The sequence below is a fragment of the Xiphophorus hellerii genome, chromosome 19 (genome assembly GCF_003331165.1).
Source record: "Xiphophorus hellerii strain 12219 chromosome 19, Xiphophorus_hellerii-4.1, whole genome shotgun sequence".
In the NCBI taxonomy this organism is placed as follows: Eukaryota; Metazoa; Chordata; class Actinopteri; order Cyprinodontiformes; family Poeciliidae; genus Xiphophorus; species Xiphophorus hellerii.
In genome coordinates this window covers 6,540,175-6,553,520 of record NC_045690.1, presented here as the reverse complement: position 1 = coordinate 6,553,520, position 13,346 = coordinate 6,540,175, and the positions used below count along the sequence as shown (strand labels likewise).

The following is a 13,346-nucleotide window of genomic DNA, read 5'->3' as shown; positions in this document are numbered from 1 at the left end:
GTTTCTGTCCAGTTTTCTTCAAAGAACAAGTATGAGATGTTTTGACTTTAAGTTTTATTTTGACAACAATATGGATGTTTGATATTATTACATTGCATTTAGGATTAGAGCATTATTTTATTCGGAGGTTGACCCGGTCGTGGTACTTCTGATATGGATCATTAAGGAACCAGTTTCTACGTTTCCAGTAAGAAGAGGTCATTTTATCCAGGAGTCTGCACTGAGTCTTGTTACAGAAAACAATTTCCCTCAAGCGCTTTCGTCTGGCGGGCAACTTCTTCCACAGCTTCTTCTTGTACCCAGCCTGGTCAGAGGGCAAGAACTCTTTGTTAAATGCAATTTAAGCAGAAACTAGTGTTTCTGACAGGTAATAAAAAAAGGCACACCTTCCGCCTGATCCAAAGGCCACAGTGCAGCCGCATAAACCGGTCGGTCACCGCGCTTACTGTTTTCCTCTTTCCTTTCTTCAGGCTGATATATGTCAAGTTTCTGCAGGGTTGCCAGGTCAGGCTGGGAACCAGAGCTGAAACCCTGAAACAGCACACAGAAACGTTAAGTAAAATAGAAAGGAACGAAAATGTAAATACTTAGGAAAATATCCAGATGTCACTTTTTGATGCAAATATGCAACTTTTCAATCTTTAAATTTCTCACTTCATAACACTGTAAATTTATGCCTTTAATTGTATGAAAACTTTACCTTTTTCTTGCAAATTTGCGACTTTGACAAAATATTGAATTTTTTTCCTGGGAAATATGGGATGTAGATCAGTGGAAGTAAATAGCATGGTTTTTCCAAAACCACCTAAAAACGATCTATTGCAAAATACTAATACCTGGAATATTAGAATTAAGAGAACAACTGAAACTTGACAATTGAAGACAAAACAGTTTTTAGTCACAACTACCACAGACAGATCGAGCAGGGAGTAAACAATGCATCATGTTTTTCAGGTGAGAATTTGTTGCTTTACTCTGATGTCTGCAGATTAAACAAATAGCATTTCCTCACAATGTTTTTCTCTGTTCATTTATCATGATTTTCCCTCCTTCTGAACCAAATAAATAAATCATATTTCAGTATTTTTAACACTCATTCCATCCAACAAGTGTACCTTTAATGTTTTTGGGCTACATGATTGTGAGAAACGTGACTGGTTGTCCTCATTTGATTATGTGGAGAAAAGTGAGACTTTCTGCTGCTTCCATTCACTGCTGCTTGTGCAACACAACCAAACAACAGCTAATCGCTATGAACTATTCACAGCTGTTGAGAGAAATTGGACTGCTGACACTTTATCTCTTCTCATTGCAGTGGTGAGGAATAAAATGCAGAATGTGCTCAATATGGAGGTTAACGTCCCTCTGTAAGGGTGCTGGTGGGTCAGATTTACGACTAGGAGATTGTAAATTCTCCTTTCCTTTGAATAAATCTCCATAAAATCTCAACTTTATGAGCTAAAAAGCTGATGACTTTGCTAGCAGGTGGGTGTGACGTTGATTAAAGAGATCCGACTTTCAGACTTAACGTCGTCAGTCTTCGGCTGTGATCTCGGATGCCCTGTGCCTATTTCTTTTTTACACGCATTTCTCTATTTTGGTAATCAAAAATTAATATAACTATCGTGAAATACCAAAACCGCGTATAAAATGGTAATAAATAGACGGTTACCGCTGCAGGAGGGGGTAGCGGGGCGTCTGAGCCGTAGTAGCCCGGATGGGAGCGCAGATAGCGGCTGTAACTGTTCCGAAGAGAGGCTGAGCCCGGTTGAACCCGGACAGCAGACGGATCTGAGGAGAACTGGTTCCTACGGAGCGGGATAGAGGTCTCAGCAGCCCTGGTACAAAAACGGAGACATCATAAAACATAACGGGGAGGAAAAAGCAGATTTTCCCCACTTTAGTAACCACCGGAACGTCCAAGCTAACCGGGTCAGACCACAAAGTGTTTCCTAAAATTACATTAACAACATAAAATCGACAAATTTAACACACACAGAAACGAGAAGAAAAACGTCAAAAACGCACCTGACAACCTTCTGACCACCGCGGCCGCCATGTTTTGTTCTTTTCTAATTCCTACCTACGGTGTCCTACTTGGGCAAATTTCTTTCATTCGATTGTAAAGTTAACCTACATGAACATCACTGCCCCCTAGCGTTCAGTGCAGAACACTTGCAGTTATTTACAGAATCTCCGAAACGTCTCAGTGAATATCTGATACTTTTCCTTTTATCCTGCACTGAATCACTTTCAAAATGAAATGATTGGGGTCACAGAGAAAAAAATCTTCTCAGAATTTTGAATTTAATTTCAGAATTTTGAGATTACAGTCAGACTTTTGGATTTTTAGTGGACTTTCTTAATTTTCATTGTCAATAGTTATTTATTAGTATTTTACTTCCCTCCTGCTATGCTTTTCTATAATCCCTTAGTCCAGAGTTTCTGAAGTACAGTTTTTTTTTCTATGCACTCTCGTGTCTAAGTATTTTCAGAAGAATTTAACCCTGAACTTTCAGACATCCAGGTATAAAAACCTCCTAAACTGAAGGAATCTTCAGACATGTCACTACTAGCACAGAAATAATTTGTTCTTTAGCTTAATCTATGCAAAATACCAGACAGAAAAACAAAATTGCAGCATCATTAAGCTGATTTCTGAAGAGCTGAAGCTGCAATATCTTAAATGATAAACTGAAAACTGAGCTGTTTATCAGATGTATGTACATATTTCCTCAACTTCATTTGTCTTCTTTTGTCCCTTTCAAATATGTAGCTACAAAAGATAAGTAAAACTAGAAAATTAGAGCATCCAAAATACAACTCTTAAATTCCCTTGAAAAGTACCAATAAAAACCACAAAAAATAGAAATGTCAGGCTCATAAAGTGGAAAAGTATCCCATGAGCTTGATTTGTTTATTTAATTATCCTTTCTTTACAAAAACAGGTGAAAAAAAATCCCTGACCCTTATTAAATTTAAAAGGAAATCCAGTTTTTGCTTGTGTAAAACCTTGAAAGCAGCTTCTGCTTCCTGAAATCCTCTGTTGATATTTTGATTTATTGACGGTCTCCTATGGAAACATTCCTCTGCAGACATGCTTATCTGATCTTCAAATGCGCCATTTGTCACAGTCTTTGGATGAATATTTAGATCTGCTTCCTGAGAGTATAAGAGTTCAGTGCTGTGGGATTAAATATATATTTTGTGACAGAAGTGTTTATGGGTTGTAGCAGTGATGGTTTTCAGATAGCAGAATATATTTTCATCTTGTACCTGAAGTGTGTTTCTCTTGTTCTTTTTACAGATAAAGTTCTGTTTTGGTCCAGTGCGCAAAAAGTCATAATTTCTAGACTGAGAACAGATAAAAATCAAATTAATGTTTTATTTATTTTACTTTTAAAACCCACAAATGAAACATCCAACATAATATACATCAAAATAAGCAAATAAACAGCAATCAGCAGATAATTTTCCAAAGGAAAAAACAAGCCAAATATAAAGGCACAACATTTTTTTACAGCACACTGAATGCATCCAAACAGCTGGATGTGGGATAAATTTAACTGAAGTGAACAATGCCTTTATTATTCTCTAACAATGAAATGAAACTGTGTAAAACGTTCTTTCCATAATAAAAAAAAACATGTTTTCCACCACATTTTAAAGTAAAACTCCAATTATCCAACATTAAAGTACTTTGAGAGGCTGTTTTTCTCAGTTAAACGGTTTGTAAAAGATGACATCGCAAATCCCAGAATTACTCACCTCTGTTTGTCGCTCTCGTTTTAGGTAATTAAAGTGTTTTCAGGCACCAGTTCAGAACTTTAAAGGGGACCTATTATGCAAAATTCACATTTGCTCTTTGATTTGGATCTCAACTTCTTAAAACAGTCCAAGAGCTTAAAAAAAATTAAAAAATAAACAAAAAAACAACCAGCTGTGTCTGGAAAATTAGCCATTTCAAAAACATCCCAATTCTTTAGTCACAAAGGGTGCTGCACCATTACCTAGCAACCCCAGCAGAGTTCCGCTCGTCACCTAGCAACCACCTCCGGCACTTCTGATCAACTTGTTTTACTGCTGCGTGCGCTCTACAATGGCTGCTGAAAAAGAAATTTTTTGTTGTTGACTTACCATCATGTAACTTCTTTCTGCCTTCTTGCTGGTTGTGTGGGAGGCTCTACTAACGCTTTTCAAAGAGGTATGGTTTTATAATTGCGCATCTGTTTGCAGCCATTTTCATATATGACTGCAAATGTTGAGCTTATTTGGAAGTGACAAGAGTACCTAAAACAGCTCAAAATAGGCAGAACTTAGCAGATTAAAATCTCATTATCTAAGAAAGATTTTATGTAAAAAATGTAATGAACATGTTTTGTGTAGCCCATAAAACTATCCTAATATGTTGAAGGAAGCATAATAGGTCACCTTTGAAGTTACAGTTCAGTTTGGAAAGGGTTCACCAGCCGGCATAGACTGGTTCCGTGTCGCAGGGCAGGCCGTAGTACCGACCCTGAGGACGCTCTTTGCGTAGTAGAGGAGCGCGGGCGACTGCCAGCTCTCCGTCAGAGTCCCGGCGTCGACGAAGAACCAACAAAATGATGAGGAGTAAAGCCACTGAAGAACAGAGACAGGAAGTGATCAATCAAAGACTGCACTGATGTTTCAGCATGACTCTGATTATTCATTATGTTTTAACTTCTAGCAGCTGACTGTGCCACATAAGATCCAGTTACGTATGAAGATAAAACAAGAAAAGAAGAAATATGTTCTGATATCACCACTTCTTCCGGAAAGTTTAAATGTTTTCCCGTTTGTGCTTAACAAAACCAGAAGCAATGAGTTACAAAACAAACGGTTCCATAAGAAAAACACAAACCTAACATATACTAAAATAATTTAGAGACGTCTCAGATGTATTGAAAGTTGCACTGGGTGATATCACTTAAAAATAAGATTTCTGATTTTAATAACATTTTTTCCTCTTTCTTTTCTAAAGAGGAAATTACAAATGATAGAAAATATTTTCAAAAAGTGGCTTTCACTTCAATCATTCCTTCTGTAAATTGTAAGATGAAGTTTTAAGGAGAAGCTATGAGAATGTTTACTTAAATAGTCATAGTTTTAACATAATAAAGTTGCAATTTTACCAGAAGAACATATTAAAATCAAAATTACAAGAAAATGGTTGTTTTAATGAGAAAAAAGTTTGTATAATTAATTTTTATTATTCATGTTGAAGTTCTCATAAAATTACAACTTTATTCTGATAATATATTACTACAAATGTATTCTTGTAATATTATCATTTTATTATTGTATTAAAAAATTGTAGCAGCTTGACCCTTATACTTTGTTGTAGAGTTGACTTGAATTCAAAGTTCAAATAGGAGCTTGTTTTACCAAGTGTAAAACATGATGGTAAAAGAAGATGGCGGCCGCGGGCGCGCTTACATCACACCTTACTGTGGAAACCCAAGGGGTGCATTAAATAATAATAATAATAATAATAATAATAATAATAATAATCTTCGAAAACAAAAAATAGATTAATTTATTGCAGCTTATTTTTCTAACTTCTGTCATTTTGTTCAAACCAACCACTCACCGCCCCCTCCGACGACCAACAGAGCGATAGTAACCGGCGCCAGTTCACAGGTGTCCCCTGCTTTCCTGAAGAACGTCTCCATGCAGTAACCCGGAGCCGTGCTGCCTTTGGGGCAGAAAGCATCGCTCGGACACTGAATGGGGTTCACGTCCGGGCTCTGAAAGAACAACCGCTCCGTCATACAACGAAGAGATTCTGCAGAAGCTCCAGTTGTCTGGGAAGTGGGAACCCTGAACTGGGTTTGACGTCACACCCGACGTAACAGCGTTCTCGAGGACCTCTCCTGATTGGACGAAATTAACTTTTACCGTTCGACTTTTTTCTTTTTTTAAATATCGCTAACTTACTTCGCTAGCATCGGACTTTCCTTTTGTCTTTTTTTTTAGTTTCATGAGATTGCTATTGTAACTCATGATATCAGAAGACTTATTAGCACTTAAATATATAACGGTAGGAAGATTAGCCGCTCCAACATTAGCGGCGTCTCTCCCTTCCCGCCTCTCTTAACACAGAACATCCGGTTACATTTTCAAAATAAGACAATAAATCACACTGTTTTAATAAAAAACAGTGTGATTTTTCCAAGTTGTTTTTATGTAGGGAGGGCTAAATGCTGATAACCTTTTGGTTAATGAAATAATGTGAAACTAACATAAGAAGTTTTTAAAAAGTAATAAAGATATTAAAAAACAATCAAAAAGTAATATAAACTGGCCTTAAGACAAATAAATTGTATTGTTAAGTTCTTGTTTTCTTGTTAATCTTTTTTAAAGCAGTCACCCCAGATGATTTCTGTAAGTTCCCGAAAGAGTTCTGCTGCTGGAAGTAGCCACTGTTTAAGAAACGGCAACTTTGAATCTGCAGAAAACCCCTTCTCTAAAAAGTCGGAATTTCAACATGGCGACGCTGTAAACATTGTTTGCAATCGCTCTTACAAACTATTTTAAGCTTTACTTTCCATAAACAAACACAATTTTTTATTTTTTCAGTTTAGAGTTGCAAGTGCAACATGTAATATTGATTTTTAGACTGACTTTTTTATGTGTGTTTTGTAAGATAAATATGTTTTACTCTTGATGTGAGAAGCAGCCATATTGAAGCACATATCTTCCCAGTGGGAAAGATGACTTTTGAGGGCATTCCAATTGACTTTTCCAACTGGGGAGTCCGAATTTCCCAATTCCGAGTACAACTGGACGCAGCATTTCTTCCAGTTCAACCATTGTTTGTTCTGAGAGTGTGCGGCGCTCACAGGGCAGTAGTGGTTCTCGGGGCAGAGGTCACAGCTCTCCTGACCCCACAGGATCTGGTAGAAGCCACTGCTGCAGATTTGACACATCGTCTGATGGGGAGCTTTGTGCATGCCTGTTGAAACCAAACTGGATTCACAACAATTCCTCTGTTTTCTGTTGGATTTTTTAAAAACAAACTGCAGGAAAATACTAATGTGAATACCTGGTCGGCAGGGGGTGCAGTCTTTAGCAGAGGTCTGGAGAGCTTCTGTTCCTCCGGGACACATCGGGCATTGTGTGCAACCAGACGAACTGTCGACAGAAGAAAAGATGCTTAAGGTTGTTTAAAAAAAGACCCCAACTGGATTTCAAGGCTGCGATATGTAAGATCGAAGATGGGTCTTCACTACACTGCAAAAACAAAAAATCTATTTTTGGTCCAGTTTCTACAGAAAATGTCTTAGTACACTTGAAATCATTCAGAACTAAGTATCTTTCAGCAAGATATAGGAGCTTGTTTTAAGTCAATAACTCATCATTGATTTAAAAAAAAAGATTATCAGATTATTTAACTCAAAACAACATGTTCCCATGTTATAACTGAAATAATCTGCGAGTAGAACTAACGTTTTTTTAAAATCAATATTAAGGAATTATTTACTTTAAAAAAACAACTCATATCTTGCTGAAAAGTTACTTGATGGACTGTGGTTGCTAAGTAACAGGGCTGAGTGCAAGTATGGCTGGTAGGTAACGTCGCAGTGCCTGTCGAATGTGACTAACAAATTGGGGTTGTTTTGAAATGGTTCATTTTCTAGACACCAAAAATGTTAACTTAGTGACAAAAAAAGGCTGGGTGTTTTTTTAAGTGCTAGGAAGGGTTTTAGAAGCAGTAGAAACTCAAATGGAAGAATAAATACACTCAAAATGTGAATTATGTATAATAGGTCCCCTTTAAAGATGCATTTGTTTCCAACAAATGGAATCGTGACCAGGTCTTTGTTGTTCCGTTTCTGGGGGGGAAAAAACTCAGATACTTTTTGCTAAATCTGAGAAATATTTGAAGAGATCAAAGTGTAAAGCTAATTAGAAAAGAAAGTGGGTCATGCTGTGAAAATTTTTCTTCTAAAGAAAGATTAACAAAAAAAAACCACAATGGAAGTGTCAAAGTTCTCCTGACTTTAAAGCTGTTTTGATCGATGAAATGATAATCCATGTGCAGAAGCCTAACAGAACCTAATTAGTTATAATGATCCAGTCTACTTTGCTTGACCGTGTTTTATTCAGCAACTGAAAGCACCACTGTGCATAAATAAACAAAAACGCACAGAACAAATAAAACACACGGAGTTCCTCGGAAACGCTTTGGGAAGCTGAAAAAAAAATTCCTCTGCAGAATCTCAGACAGGAAGCTTCTTTCAAAGGCCGAACTACAAGTCACCGAGACGAGATAATACACGGCGCTTTGATTTTTATGCAGTGAATACTCAGAACCCCAGCTGTTCAGTCTGTGTGTGTGTGTGTGTGTGGCAAATACAGCCATGGGATGGAAGCATGTGATGTTCAATTTAGAGGTTGAATAACTGATTATTTCTTCCCCTTTTTGCACAAAAACAAACATTTGACCATTTTGGGTCCTGGTTACGGAACAAAACAAACAAAAATATAAAATAAGAACAAGTTACTTGCAGAAGCTTCCCTGGGGACATGGTGTGCAGGAAGTAGAGCCGAGCTTTGATGCAAACAAACCTGAAAGCAGAAGGTGGAAAATAACGTGTGTGAGTCACGGTTTCTATCTGATTTTAGATTGCAGTATTGTAAACATGTTTTCCACATATTTGAGCTGGGTTTCGAAGTGAATCTGTGTGTCTTTCGTCTTCATATTGATTTTCTGTCACTGATTTATAACACAGGAATGACTTTTAGATAAAAAAGTAAAACACATACCTGGGGAACAGCTTGTGCAGCTTTCTGCAGCCGTGTTGTTGTTGAAGGACCCAGCAGGGCAGGGGTGGCACAATGGGCTCCCGGTGAAACTGGAAGGAAGGAGAAAAACAAGCTAAAGGATAAAAAATAAAACTTTAGGGGTTAGTTTTAGCGATATGAGGTTTTACTTTGTGTAGGAGCCCCGACTGCAAGCCAGACACTGCTGCTGTCCTGCCAGTGGCTGATAGAAACCTGTCTTGCATGGAAGACAGGCTCCAGGAAATATACAGAGCCCAGGATCAGGGCAGCACGTACACAGCAGCGTGTCTGAGGAGGCAGAGAAAAGACTCTTCATTTAGGGAGAAATCTACGACAGCATAACAGGGCTGTTGAAGATAGGAAGAGAAGAGGAGTAAATTTAATGCCAAAATATTTCTGAGTTTGAAAAGTTAAAATTAGCCAGAAAAACAAAAAAAAAATTAGATTAATCTCAGAAAATTTTAAGAAAAATACTTGGACATTTTTCTGTTTGAAAAGTTGAAACTTTGCAAGGAAAAACTTTGTTCAAAAGTCAAAATTTGACTTTCAGAAATCTTTAATTTCAGATTTTTCTATAAAATTTACTACAAATTTGAAAAATCTAAAATTTTCTAAAATATTTTAGAAATTGTAGACAATTTCTGAGATTAATCTACAAATTTCCGAGTCGTTTTCTAGAAAATTTTTTAGATGAATCTTACATTAATATTTTTATTTTTCTAGCAAATGTCCAACTTTTCTAATTGAGAAATTTCCATGATTTTCTAGGAAATTCCTGAGAATTTTTTGGCAGAAATTTACTACTTTGTTTTTTTTTGTGTACAAAATGGCCGTCATAGAGAACTGAGACAGAAAACATGTTACAAATGTAGAAGGTGGCGGTGGACGATATGGATTTATATATTTTGTGATATTACTGTGACAATAACAAGGATTATGATGACAAAAAAATATTTTCACGTTTTTGTACTTTCATTTGGATTTCAGCTCCTTCTAAAATTACCACAAGCGCTTCAGAAAACCACTGCTTTGGAGTAATAAGTTAATGTTTTTTTAATGTCTGGAAAGTGAGCCGTTTCAAAAACCTCACCATTGTTATGTCACAATTTGTGGGTGCTTAATCGTTACTTAGCAACCATAGCTGAGCCCAGAGCCGTTACCTAGCAACCCAAGTGGAGCGCCATTTTGTTTGGTCAGCTGGTTTTATTGCTGAATGTGCTTCACAACAACTTCTGGAAAGGACAAGTGTTTTGTTGTTGACTTACTGTTCAGAAAAAAATGTTTGTATAATGTTCAGAGACAGTTGTGTTTCCGTTTTCAGCCACGGGGGGCGTGGCCCCTTAAATAGCTCAAAATAGGCAGAACTGAGCAGACTAAAATCTGATTATCAAAGACTTATTTTGGTGTAAAACGTGTAATGAACATGTTTTCTATCGCCCATAGACCCATCATAACCTGTTCAAGGAAGCCTTTTAGGTCATTTTCAACATAAATAACATAAATTTTCCATGAAAACAATAAGAAATGTTTCTTGATAAATGTTAAACGATATAATAATTGCCCACTGTTAGTCTGAAAAAAGCAGATGACTGATGTAAATTCAGAACCACTGACTCACTGTTGTCGTACTGTGACCCCGGCGCACAGGCCTCACAAGTAGAAGCGTTGAAACTGAAGCAGCCTGGGGTGGTGCTGCTGAAAATCACGGGTGTTGGAGTCACAACGGTGGCATTCTGCACCACCGTGGTGTTCATCACAGCAGGGGCAAGCGTGGTCTGGCTCTGCACCAAGCCTGAGGGAGAAGAACCCGGTCATCCATCGGCAAACAGCTGTCTGACAAGACCAGTACATGAATACCCAACCTATAAAACCCACAGGAATGATGTGTACTGGTCTGCATCATTCAAATCTGGATGCTAAGCCCAGCAGCCTGATCTTCAATAAACGACCAAAAATCTACTCAGTTAAACTTAGTTTTCAATAAGTTATCGCTAATATTTCTATAAACTTTTTGTTGTTGCTGTACTTGATGTTGCAGTCAGACACGTTTCACTATTGTTGAGATTTACCTGGTTTAGCTACGCGTAGCGCCACAAGATATGATGCTTCACCTGCCTTGTCATTTACTGTTCTAAGATTATAAACTACTTTCTGGTGAGCTAAATATTTAGCTTCAAATTAAATATTAACTAGCTAATTAAATATATACATACATATTTAGGTAACTAAATATGGAGCTAGCTAAATACAAATTTAGCTTCTTAAACTTACTGTGTAAATATTTAGTTTAAAGCTAAATATCTTGCTTGCACACTAAATATTTGTTTTAGTCAAAATACATATTTTGCTTACTAAATAAAGATTTTCGATTGAAGCTACATATTTAGCTTCCTGACTAAATATGTAGCTTCCAAACTTAATATTTATTTCTACATAAATTTTTAGTTTGAAGCTAACTATTTAGTTTACCAACTAACTATTTAGCTGGTTAAATACATGTTTAGCTTCAAAGTAAATATATAGCTAGCTATCTAATTATTTTGTCTTAAGCTAAATAGCTAGCTTTCAAATAACATATTTGTTTTAAGCTAAACATATACCTTGCTAACTAACTCACAGTTAGCAAATTGTTGCTAATTGTAACCTTTATAAAAAGATATAAAGAAAGTATGACTTTGAAAAATAAATCACCATTTTTTTGCTCTTATGACAGGCTAAATAACAAAACATATTCCTGTTTATTTTTCACTGTATAATTTTACAAATGGCACAACCGTAGTGTAGCATCTTCCGACCCAAACCATGAAAATCCCATTTTTAAACAATAATCAGAAACCAGACTCTCTTTACTCACCATAACTGTACTAAAAATCTAGTAATTTTGTGTCTATTTAACTTGGTGAAGTTGGCTAAATGATTGCGGTTAGTTTTTCTTTTTTCATTTTTGTTCCTCATCTCATGTCCCCTTGAAGAGTTCAGGCGCCCCCAGGAGATCCACGCCCCACACTTTGAAAAGCCCTGACTTAGACTAAAGATGACTGGAGCTCAATGATAAATGGCCAGATCTGACTTTACCACCCGGATAAATGTTTGCGGTGAATAACTTCCGTAGGAAATCCATCTTGCGTGCTAAAGTGGAGGCAGCAGGTAGAAACGCAAACAGAGCCCATATTGTGGCGCTAATCACAGAAGGCATGTGCTTAAGTGATTTCTTGAATAGGAGCCACCGTCCTCATAAAATTCAATTATTCAGCAGCGGGAAGTCATGTGATGGTCAGAAACCTCCAAAAATATTCAAGCAATTGTAAAAACGACTAAAAGATAAAAGTGTTTAGGGGTATAAAGTTATTCTACTGTGAGTAAAACAAAAGAAAAGGCTCTAACTATGCAGTTAGATGTATAATATTGTGATTAAAACCTAATAAGAGTCAGATAAAATAGTTTTAAGCAAGTTATTAAAGGAATATCTGAAGAAATATTCGCAACAAAATCAGAGGTTTGTAGAATCTGGGTTAAACTACTTTGTCTCCGAATCTAGAGTTTCATTTATTTTTCTTTGAAAAATAATCCGCTGCTTTTTCCCCTGTTTTGCTGAAACTCACCGATGAAACAAGCGGCGGTGAGGGCAGACAGGAGCCGCAGACGGTCCATCCTCTTGCGGGTCAGCCCGAACCTCCAGCCTGGGTCCGTCTGCAGCATCTCATCCCGGAGCGGCTCTGAAAACACCAGAACCTTATTCAGCCAAGAATCAGCTCTCTCATCGCTGTCACATGACAAAATGCGCGTCATGTGATTTTACTTTGGAGGTTAAAACCGAGAGAAAACGGGCAGGAGCCGGAGCTGCTGCAGTTACAGGCAGCGGCCAGCAGGGGCGCCGCTGCCCCAAAAGACACTCAGCAATTCTTCAGTTATTTATGTTTTATATTTTTTATTCACGTAGGTAATTTCTTACGTTACATATTACTGTTTCAATTAATTATTTATTGTATTAAATATTTTTTCATTTAGACCATCCATTTATTATATGACATATTTTAGATTAGCATCAGCAACATTTTTAAATAATTATGTAGTTTAATTAGATCAGACATCAAAATCTTTAATGTTATATTATTTTCCACAACAGTAATTTATTATGTAACATACATGTTATTTACATAAATTATTTCCAATGTTATATATTTTATGTATGGATCCATAATTTTTCATCCAAGCCTGTTCAGATCAAATCAGACATTCATGTTATATATTTTATGTTTATCTCTTTTTTTGTTTTTACATTTTTCTGTTTATTTCATGTAGGGCAAATTTTTTTTATTCATTTCAATCATTTATGATGTAGATTTTTTTATTTATACAAATCTTTTTACTCATCAAGTGTTTACATATTTTTCTTGACATCATTATGTAACATACAGAATGAACCACAGCAAATACATGATATCCTAAAATGAGCAACAAACATATTTTGGTATTTCATCTTGTGACCTCGGCTCAGTTCCTTATTTCACAGTTCCTCATTCTCTGGAAGTGATTAA

General features: G+C 36.6%; 2 protein-coding genes across 2 annotated transcripts; both read right to left on the bottom strand.

The window, feature by feature from the left end:
* Positions 1-36: 36 nt before the first annotated feature.
* mrpl35 (mitochondrial ribosomal protein L35) lies at positions 37-2,152 on the bottom strand. Its single transcript, XM_032547914.1, has 4 exons — positions 2,029-2,152; positions 1,673-1,838; positions 387-531; positions 37-304 (listed from the first exon to the last, which is right to left on the bottom strand). The coding sequence occupies exons 1-4, from the start codon at positions 2,057-2,059 to the stop codon at positions 113-115; spliced, it is 534 nt and encodes a 177-aa protein (XP_032403805.1). The 5' UTR covers positions 2,060-2,152; the 3' UTR covers positions 37-112.
* A 1,213-nt stretch (positions 2,153-3,365) lies between these two features.
* LOC116709405 (laminin subunit gamma-1) lies at positions 3,366-12,612 on the bottom strand. Its single transcript, XM_032547910.1, has 9 exons — positions 12,411-12,612; positions 10,427-10,600; positions 8,958-9,096; positions 8,791-8,879; positions 8,529-8,592; positions 7,067-7,155; positions 6,864-6,976; positions 5,612-5,768; positions 3,366-4,620 (listed from the first exon to the last, which is right to left on the bottom strand). Exons 1-9 carry the CDS (start codon positions 12,595-12,597, stop codon positions 4,463-4,465), a joined length of 1,170 nt encoding a protein of 389 aa, XP_032403801.1. The 5' UTR covers positions 12,598-12,612; the 3' UTR covers positions 3,366-4,462.
* Positions 12,613-13,346: the final 734 nt, after the last annotated feature.

What these genes read in the sequence shown, in the direction of transcription:
- mrpl35 (XM_032547914.1), bottom strand. Translation starts at nt 2,059, where the DNA reads ATGGCGGCCGCGGTGGTCAGAAGGTTGTCAG. An exon ending in GGTGGTCAGAAGGTTGTCAG is followed by an intron (nt 1,839 to 2,028) that starts GTGCGTTTTTGA and finishes TTTTTGTACCAG; the next exon opens with GGCTGCTGAGACCTCTATCC. An exon ending in CGCTACCCCCTCCTGCAGCG is followed by an intron (nt 532 to 1,672) that starts GTAACCGTCTAT and finishes GTGCTGTTTCAG; the next exon opens with GGTTTCAGCTCTGGTTCCCA.
- LOC116709405 (XM_032547910.1), bottom strand. Translation starts at nt 12,597, where the DNA reads ATGACGCGCATTTTGTCATGTGACAGCGATGAGAGAGCTGATTCTTGG. An exon ending in CACCGCCGCTTGTTTCATCG is followed by an intron (nt 10,601 to 12,410) that starts GTGAGTTTCAGC and finishes CTTCTCCCTCAG; the next exon opens with GCTTGGTGCAGAGCCAGACC. An exon ending in CTGCACAAGCTGTTCCCCAG is followed by an intron (nt 8,593 to 8,790) that starts GTATGTGTTTTA and finishes TTCTGCTTTCAG; the next exon opens with GTTTGTTTGCATCAAAGCTC.